At 37.0% G+C, this 9699-nt stretch overlaps 2 protein-coding genes across 10 annotated transcripts in view; one reads left to right on the forward strand and one right to left on the reverse strand.

Moving 5' to 3' along the window:
• LOC107708428 (MAP/microtubule affinity-regulating kinase 3-like) overlaps positions 1 to 4520 on the forward strand; it is a 32566-nt gene extending 28046 nt beyond the window's left edge. For 2 of the 7 annotated variants that reach the window (XM_016512646.1, XM_016512644.1), the window contains exons 16-17: positions 737 to 781; positions 3825 to 4520. In XM_016512646.1, the coding sequence (XP_016368132.1) occupies positions 737 to 781; positions 3825 to 4182 (403 nt within the window). In that variant the 3' untranslated portion in view covers positions 4183 to 4520. Of the gene's footprint in view, positions 1 to 736; positions 782 to 1272; positions 1318 to 3824 lie in introns of all 7 variants that reach the window. The other 5 variants (XM_016512648.1, XM_016512649.1, XM_016512651.1 and 2 more) reach the window with 4 other exon arrangements.
• A 1675-nt stretch (positions 4521 to 6195) lies between these two features.
• LOC107708430 (creatine kinase B-type-like) overlaps positions 6196 to 9699 on the reverse strand; it is a 4257-nt gene continuing 753 nt past the window's right edge. The window contains exons 2-6 of one of the 3 annotated variants that reach the window (XM_016512656.1): positions 8792 to 8996; positions 7865 to 8019; positions 7506 to 7638; positions 7043 to 7214; positions 6196 to 6538 (exon numbers count right to left, since the gene is read on the reverse strand). In XM_016512656.1, the coding sequence (XP_016368142.1) occupies positions 6211 to 6538; positions 7043 to 7214; positions 7506 to 7638; positions 7865 to 8019; positions 8792 to 8984 (981 nt within the window). In that variant the 5' untranslated portion in view covers positions 8985 to 8996 and the 3' untranslated portion in view covers positions 6196 to 6210. Of the gene's footprint in view, positions 6539 to 7042; positions 7215 to 7505; positions 7639 to 7864; positions 8020 to 8791; positions 9039 to 9699 lie in introns of all 3 variants that reach the window. The other 2 variants (XM_016512657.1, XM_016512658.1) reach the window with 2 other exon arrangements.

Here is a 9699-nt window from a genome sequence, read left to right on the forward strand (position 1 = left end):
ATGGCTATTTGTTTTACCTGCGTCCACCAGTTTAATTTCTTTCTTTTTGTGGGCTTTGAACTGCTCTTTTCTTGCAGATTCAGCAGCTCTGGCTATAGGCAGTTGTAGAGTGTCGCAGATGAAGAGTGTCTAGAGTAAGGGCTCGTTTAAACGCACAAACAACAGCTACAACTTCACATTGTGTTTAATGGAGAGTGAAAGGCTTATCCATAAACGCACTACGACACGCACCCTCTCGCATGCGAAGAGCACAGTATATACTGTATGTATAGACACGTCCTCTATATCTGTATATGCGTCTGATGTCAGCATCCAGCGCTCAGAATAGGCTTTTACCCATGATGCACTCTTTCAGTGAACTTCTAGATGTACATTGTTCTTTGGAGGAAGCAGCATGGCAGTTCAAATGAGTGCATGGTGACAAACTACCGTACATATTCAGGTGTCTTAAGTTGATCGTAAGAGTCTCGTATAAGTTTGTGTTTGTCTGATCCAGCATACTGATGACACCAAGTCTTTGTGGGGGTTAACTTTTTGCTTACGTCTTTGTTTTTTTTGCTCTCTCATTCAGTCTCTATCCATCTATCTATCTATCTATCTATCTATCTCATTGTGTGTGTAGTGATTTGCTCTAAAATGACTAAACATGATTTCCTTTTCACTTTCTTTCTCTCTCTGTCCATTCCTTTTTCGCTCCATTGTGATCTCTAACCTTCCAACAAATAAACAATAAAAGAGTCTCAACCGAGTTTGAGAGAAGCGGGAGATTTGAGGGCTCAAGGTGAGGTGTCAGTGACTGTGGAAACCCTTACTTCCTCTCCTGGTTGATTATTTCCGTGTGTTGTGGACGTATATTTTCCGTCTTGCACTGTATGAGAGCTCAGAGTGTGTGTTAGTGTAGTGTGTAGTGTTAGGCTGCTTTATTCATGTTGAATGTTTGAGTGATGTGCGTTTTTCCCTTCCATTTACATTAGGGCTGGGTGATGTTAAATATTGATTATTTACAGTATGTTCATATTGATTTAGCTGGTTATATTTGACATTATGTAACACTATGAGTAGCATAAAGCAATAAGCCCCAAGAAGCCGTGGTTTACAGTGAGTTTATAACAGCTCATCTATCTATCTATCTATCTATCTATCTCATTGTGTGTGTAGTGATTTGCTCTAAAATGACTAAACATGATTTCCTTTTCACTTTCTTTCTCTCTCTGTCCATTCCTTTTTCGCTCCATTGTGATCTCTAACCTTCCAACAAATAAACAATAAAAGAGTCTCAACCGAGTTTGAGAGAAGCGGGAGATTTGAGGGCTCAAGGTGAGGTGTCAGTGACTGTGGAAAGAATCAAGGACCGGAACTATCCGTTTTATAAAAATGATTTTAATTTGACCAGAGAGCATCATTAGACTAGTAGTAATTGCTTTTTCGAGTGTTAATAAATATTTGGTAATAGCGTCTTTGAATAAAAGTGGCAATGTGACTTTTAAAAAAAAATGTATATTAAAATATTTTAGTAAATATTTTAGTTTATTACTAAATTTAATATTAAATTATACTACTAAATTACTAAAATTAATTTAGTTGATAAACAGTTTAATTAGATTTCCACCAAAAGATAAAAATCGAAAAGAATCTTAATTCTTTCTTAAAACGTTCTGCATTAAAACATGCTTGCTGTTGATTTTTAATAGTGATTCTTCTGATTTGGAAATGTTGAGCTATTATTTCAGGGCTCCAGACTGCGACTAAAATGGTCTCATCCAAAAATATTAATTTGTGAGTGATATTTTTGCTGAGATCGCCACTAGCGTCTATATAGATTTACATGTTATGACTCATGCCTTTTTTCCTGATTGTTTTGAGATCACATCTTTTGTTATGTTGACGTAATAAACGGAGACGATGCGCATCAAAGATTTAGTGGAAAAACAGTCCTCATCTCTGCCGAACACCAGCGCTGACGGCACACCTGCTAAAAGCAGCTCCAGTTCTGGCAGCTTGAGAGAGATCGCAAATGACGGAGACGTGCAAAGTAAAAGTGCAGAAAAGCAGTATCAATTTTGTGCACAACGTGAACAAACTACAACAGGTAAAGCCGTCAGCTGTGTGGATATTAACAAAATCGTTGATGATTCTCGTTTATAATCGATACTAATATGGCTTCTTGTTATCAAGATCTTTAGTCTGTATGCTGTTCTGTTAATGCTTGAACTTCATATTATTTGTAGCGCACTTGCCGTCCAATAAACACAATAAGCTTTGTGATTTGTTGCCTTTTAATTAACAAAGTATCAGCTTTAAATTTCTGCCAAATTCGTAACGAAATTCAAACATGCGGCACATGAACCCATCATATCTTTCTCTTTACTACTGTATGAAAGTAGTACATGAATAGACATCAAAAGGTATATTATAAGAGAGCCTACAGTACAACTTAATGAAATGTCTCATGTAAACGCTCATTCAGTGGTTCAAACTGGAAAACGTGTAAAGCTTGTAAACAATGCCACGTAAAAATACATTTACTTCAGAATAACCATTCGGTGTCCATTAGCTCATCAGTCAGCTAGAAAAATAACTTTAAAGAGGAGCATTTTGCTAAATATATGCACTATAATGCATACTAATATTTTTACTCAACCTGTTGTCTACATGATAAGAAAGAATGCAAAGAGCTAAAGGTAAAATTCAACATATCCTATATAATTGCGTGTTACTAATGAAGAAAAACAGACTGGATGTGTGCAAAACATATGACAGCATTTATAGGATGCATTGAGGAGGAGCCCAAACTACACTCAAGGGGCAAGTGATGCTTACATAGTTGTGGTCTGTGATATTGGCACAGATTCTGTGTATTAAACAATTCTTTGTGACCGTATATATTTTTCAAGTTGGAAAAGACGTTTAGTTCCCTCTTTAAGTGAACCTTAGTTCCCAGGATGTCTACAAGATGGATTAAAATGCTGATGCTGTAAAAGGAGGGGAGACATAAACACATGACATTATGACTGAAATGTTAAGGTGTTCAAAAAAAAGAAATAAATAAAACATGTTTATTTTGTGGCACTTAAATATAATTTGGCACCTATTTTGTGTTATTACTTATTTTTTTGTTTTTGGTCTGGAGCCCTGATTTAAAAATACTTGGATACCAAGATAAGGTCTACTGTTCAAAAGTTTAGAGTCAGTAATTTTTTTAATAAAAAAAAATATTTAGCAAGGATGCATTAAATTGATTAAGTGACAAATACATTTAAAATTTTACCAAAGATTTCTATTGCAAATAAATACTGTTCTTTTAAACTTTCTTTTCATCAAAAAAAAATCTAGCATCAACACTTTGAGCATTGCATCACAGGAATAAATTACATCTTAGAATATATTAGTATTTAATAATATTACATTTTTTAAATTGCAATATTTCAAAATTTTACTGTTTTTGTTGTATTTGTAATCAAATAGATGCTGACTTAGTGAGCATAAAAGATTTTTAATTTTTTTAAATTGGAAAAATATTATCAATCCCAAACTTTTAGTGTATATTGAAAATAATAACAGAATACTCACCGAGCCCTATTTCATATTTTATGGCATTAGAAGTGAGTTGCTTGTGTGCATGCCCTAGTCTGCTATGCATTTGATTGGCATTAATTCCCATGTGTGATGATAACCCATGCATGCAGCTGCTGCACTGATTCTTCACTACCTTTGTGATCAAGTCTTAGTGAATAAGTAACCTCAATATTAGAAACGTTCTTCTCCATCTGTTGCCTTAACCTTACCTTTCTCTCTTTCCATTCCTGTCCCGCTCCGTCTGGCAGTCGCCATGTATCTGGGGATCAGCAGAAAGATGAAGGGAAAGATGGAAAAGACGGGAAACCCCGCTCTCTCCGTTTCACCTGGAGTATGAACACCACCAGCACCATGGAGCCAGCCGACATCATAAATGAGATCCGCAAAGTTCTGGACGCCAACAGCTGCAGTCACCAGCAGCGCGAATGCTTTCTGCTCCTCTGTGCCCACGGGGACAGCCGCACCGACAGCCTCGTCCAATGGGAGATGGAGGTTTGCAAACTGCCCCGGCTCTCACTTAATGGTGTCCGTTTTAAGAGGATATCTGGCAACTCCATCGCTTTTAAGAACATTGCTTCCAAAGTTGCAGGCGAACTCAAGCTATGAATATATCTTTAATCTAACTACATGGAATTTATGAAATGGTTCGTTTCAATATAAACAAACAAATTAAGCTGTACAATCATAAAGTAGCAGTTTCCGAATATTTTTTTTTCCTCAATAAACCACTTAGATGTATTAGAAAAAATGTATATACTTTAACTTTGCTTAAAGCAATAATTTCTTAACATCGGTCACACAGTTATCGTATTATCGTGCAAGTCGGTTAATGCTGTAAAAAGAACTTTTCAGTGTTACGATTGTATGATGCTCTGAGAATGTTCAGAGGGACTCATTGCCATCGCCATCATTTCAGACAGATGAGTTGAGGCTGATCATTGAGGCAGTGGACACTAGATGGAGATTTGTGGGGTTTTGTTTTAGCTTTTTAACAGGCACTATTCTGTGGTGGTTTTAAGTATTGTGTGTTTTGGGCGGCTCTTGTGTAAAGGGTTAAGCCCGAATCTTGAGTTGCTTTTTGAAAATTTGCTCTGCGCCTCTATGTATTGAGGGTGCTCGTCTGTGAAAGTGGCTGCAGTAAACCTGATTTGAGCTCAGTTTCACTGTTGGAATGTTATTAAGAGCAACATTTAGATGTTTTATAATTTATTTCACTTTTGCCCACTCAAATGTATTTTTTGTGTAAATAATGTACTTTGTGGCAAGTACACATTTTCATACCGTTTTGTTGGAGTTCTCTGAAACCAAGAGGGCATCTTGTAATCTCTTTCACTTATAAGACTCACCACAGATTCCAGTAAACTATCTGTAACTTGTCACAGTGTTCATTGCAGAGATCTAATATAGCTACAAAATTATCTCAACATTTGTATTGCCTCTTTCGAAGCCAGTTTCAGTGGCTAAATATTTAAGTTTGCATTAAGCTTAAACTCTGGACTTTTAGGTTCAGGAAGATGGATTTGCTCACATTTGGACCAATTAGATGTGAGCAAAGTGACATATCTACAGTGGCCAAGAGAGCTCGAAGCGCTGCAACTTATGAAAACGCATGCAAATAGAAAAAGCACCAGCAAATTAAGAAACCATCATCAGTTTGACAACACATGCTGCAAATACTCAAAATACAGAAAAGCGCTGCAAATACTCGCAACACAATCAAATACAGAACCATGTTTTTTGGCATCTTGACTACTATTTGTATAACCACAGTTGTACAAATACCATGGTTAAACTCTGGTTAGTGTAGCAAAACCATGGTTAATTTGTGGTTACCATGGGTTAACTATAGTAACCAAGTTTTTTTTTGTTTTTTTTTAAATTTAATAAAACCATGGTTCATTTTCATAAAGCAAGTTGTAAAAGTAAGTTAGCCGGCTTACATAATGTTTCACAGTTGCACAATTACACAGTAATTGTGTATTTAGTCAGCTTATTTAGGCTAATAACATCCAAAAAAAGCTAAGGAATCATATGATCAGGATGTTAAAATAAAAATCACACCTTTTATAGCAGACATTGAGAAGCATGTCCCAGCCAGCTTAGTCACTTGTTACGGTTCCCTTAAACATTTCCGATGTGGTCTGTGCGTATTTGCAGCACATTTCTGTATTTGGTCACATTGTGAGTATTTGTAGCGCATGTGTTGTCAAACTGATGAAGAGGTTTCCTTATTTTGCTGGTGTTTTTTCTATTTGCATGCGTTTTGTTTTTTTCATTTGCAGCATGTTGAGCTCTCTCGGCCACTGTACATATCTGATACAATAAAGTTTTGTTCCAAATTAAAGCACTTGACTGAATAATTTTAGAGATGAAATTGCCTGGTTTATTATTTATTTTATATGAATAATATTTTATATCCTTACCGCGTTACATTTTGACAATATTCATCTTTAAATTTCATGATAAATGAATGCAAATACATACATATGAATACAAGCTTATATAAGGCTTTTAAAAGGAGGTTTATAGCGGGTGTTGTGAACCTGCTGAAACTGATCTAAACCGGATTTGTTTGGTTGTCAACTCTAAACCAACTTTGAAACTTAGACTTTGTTCAACTAGCTACTATCACTTTCAGAACTTTTTCCAGCTCATGAATGATAAAAACTTTGACAGCCAATCAGAATCCACTTGAGATATTAAAGAGTTTGAGATATTAAAGCTGCATAACTGCATCACGCTTATAATAAACAGAACATTATTGTGCATTAGTGTGGGCACTAATATAGTTATCGTTCTTGGTGTGGATGGGCTTTTAGTATCACAGTGATGTAATACCTTAGAGAGACCGGTGCAGAAACGGTTGAAGACCTCCTTCATGTTGCCACCTTTCTGCATGGAGATGACACGCAGGTGGTCCTCCTCATTCACCCACACAAGGAATGTCTTGTTATCATTGTGCCTGGAGATGAGAAAATAAGTGAGGGAATATCTTCTATGACCAGCACAGAGATGCAATACATACCTAGAATGAACTAGAACAATCACTTACAGCATCTTTGTTACACATTTTATTTACTTTATTATAGTAATAACAGTAAATTATGCATAATTACATGTAACTAACCCTAAACCAAACCCTAATCCTAAACCTATATTAAGTACGTTAATTAATATTACTCAGAACTTAAATGTTTAATTACACTGTAAGAAGGACACCCTTAAATAAGCTATAAAGCTAGAATAAAAATTCAGAATTTTTTTTTTTTAATGTAGTTTCACCCAAAATTCTATTAATGTCAAGCCAATACTTAAAACCAAACAATTACGAATTTTCTGCAGGTGGCTGGTGCTACCTGTATTTGAAGAATCTGGAACAAACTGACAGGAAGTAGGTTACTTCTCTAAAATAAAATAAAAATACTTCAAAAGTAGCACAAGCAGTGCATTAATCCTGAACACTGACCAGATGCCCCTGGCGTCAGGCCAATCACGAGCCATCCCTGAGGCCAACAGCAGGGGAGACACAGGCTTGTCAAACAGGAAATGGTCATCGATGAGCTGCTGCTGCTCAGCCTCTGTCATGTTTTTCAGGGCGTAATATTTTCCTTTGAGATCCCCAGTCAGGGCACCCAGAGCTACAGACAGATCAAACCAATCTGTGAGTAAATCCTGTATCTTTTTTGTTTGTTTGATTTCAAATAAATGATTTCTTAAGAAATATCATAGAGAACAGATTAAAATGTCTAAGAAAGGAATATTTATGTTGGTCCAGTCATAGAGGACAATACTCATCACCACAAGAGGGAGCCACATGACCAGGCCTACGCGCCAGCAAGATAAATACTGCGTCCCTACTTATTTTGCCTACTTATACTACGCCCCGTTTGTGGAGAGAAAAAAAAAATAAGTGTGCTGCAGAGACATACCTTCCACTGAGAGCTTCTCAACAGCTCTTCTCTCCCCACGACTGCAGTGGGGCGGCAGGCCTAATCCGCGGATACTCCTGCCTGTTCTGACACGAGAGCTCAACACGTAGTTGGCATCCAGATCATCACCGCCCTACAGAAACAGAAAGATTTAGTCTTTAAACAAGCGATATCACTGTACCAAATATTAGTGATCAGTGAGTTGTTTTGGACCCCGCTGACTTTAATTATGTGGACAAAAACATTCTTCAAAATATCTTTGGTAATATTCTGCAGAAGAAAGTCAAAACACTTTTGGAACGACATGGCGAGTAAATGACAGAATAATTTTTGGGTGATCTATCCCTTCAACTTCATACCTTGAGGTTATTGGGATTGAGGTCGGTCTTGTGTTTGTCTGTGGGTTTGTATCCTCCATGTCTGTCCTGAATAACAGGGTCCAGCAGCTCCTTGAACACCTCATAGGTCTCCTCATCCCCAGCCACACAACCCACAGTCATAATGAAGGGGTGGCCTGAGGTGGAAAACAAGTCCATGTACACAAATTAGGAGCCATGCACATCAGATGAAAAAAAACAAAAAAAAAACACGTTTAATATCATGTGACTTCTCTTAGGACTATCTAACCCTGGCCCTGACCCCTGACAGACTATGTGTGTTCTTTTACCAGGATTATCTACGCCAGTCTGAATGACGTTATCTATGGTGAAGCCGTTGGGTGTGCAGCGCTGACGGAGGCGCTTGTACATGTCCAGAGTGAGGAACTTGGCCATATGATTGTTGTGCTGTGTGAGGTCTGGATACTCTTCCTCAGCTGGCCGCAGCTTGATGGTCAACCTGGCTAGTTTAGCATTGCTAAATAAAAACAACAACAACACATGGGGTGTAAAAATACCACGCACTGCTGTCGAAGGATGAAGTCACCTGCTCTGTTGTGTTCTGGTCTGGTTTGAAAGGGGAAGCACCATTTGTCTTACCAAATACGCTGTTAAATTGTTCCAAAAGAAAAGCCGAGTGTTCATGATATTTTTCAGGCCAAGTCTTTCATGTGGCCATGCTAGAATTGGATTTTCCATGCCACTGCATTTTGCACAGATAGGTTGGTCTTATCTATACAGGAACTGTTTTTATTAAATGTTCTCTGCACTAAAACAAGGAGTCAGCAAGGTCACCGTTTAACGCACAATGATAATCATACTTCTTTCTGTTTGCAATGCACCTATATGTTCTAAAATGACATGAGAAGTGGTCTATTGGAGGACTTTGAGTTGTTTTGGGGTCTTTACCTGGGTTATCTACCCCGGTCTGGATTACATCATCCAGTGTAAACCCGCTGGGTGTCTGTTTGGAGCGCAACTTCTCATATAGCACCGGTGTGAGAACCTTGGCCATATGGTTGTTGTGCTTGCTGAGGTCGGGATATTCCTGCTCAGAGGAATACTTCATCTTCAGCTGGTTGTGACTGTTCCCGAAAGGCATGGCTGCTGTTCCCTGAGTGTGGTGGGATTGGGATGGAAAATAATGGTGGTTACACTGAATGTGAAAGAAACCCAAGAGGTTTAACACTAACTCTTGACATTTGAATCAATCTGGAAAAGACTTGTTTTTTTTTGTGGAGAAATATGGATTTCTACACAACTAAAAAGGTCAAACGATATGACGAATTTGTGCTATGGTTCCAAAAATAGTCATAGGGTTGGGAATTCTTTATCTACAGTACATAGACGCCATCCTTAAATATAGGACTGAATCTAAAGTGTAACGAATGACTCCTATTAACTGATTCTTTTTAGTGAATCAAACACATACAATGAACAAATGACTCTTATGAGCCGATTCTTTGTCGTGAATCAAAGACGCATCAGTCTGCTTATAGAATCAATCCGACTTGTATATGAACCGAAAGTTATTACTTTCGTTATGTCCAACTGGAATTGAAACAAGAACTGTGACTTTACATGTTGTGAAAAGTTATTTAAAATATATGTGCCTTAAAATATGTACTTGAAATAATTGTATTACATGATTTTTTTTATTTGCTATATCGGTTCAAATCAGTTGGTAACAAACGGATGATGGCAGTAAATGTAATAATAATAATAATTTAAAATTAAATTATTAATTTTAATAATTAATTAATAATTAATTATTAATTAATTAATAATTAATTAATTATTTTATTATTAAAATAATA

The sequence above is a fragment of the Sinocyclocheilus rhinocerous genome, unplaced genomic scaffold, assembly GCF_001515625.1.
Source record: "Sinocyclocheilus rhinocerous isolate Xijiao unplaced genomic scaffold, SAMN03320098_v1.1 scaffold295, whole genome shotgun sequence".
NCBI lineage: Eukaryota > Metazoa > Chordata > Actinopteri > Cypriniformes > Cyprinidae > Sinocyclocheilus > Sinocyclocheilus rhinocerous.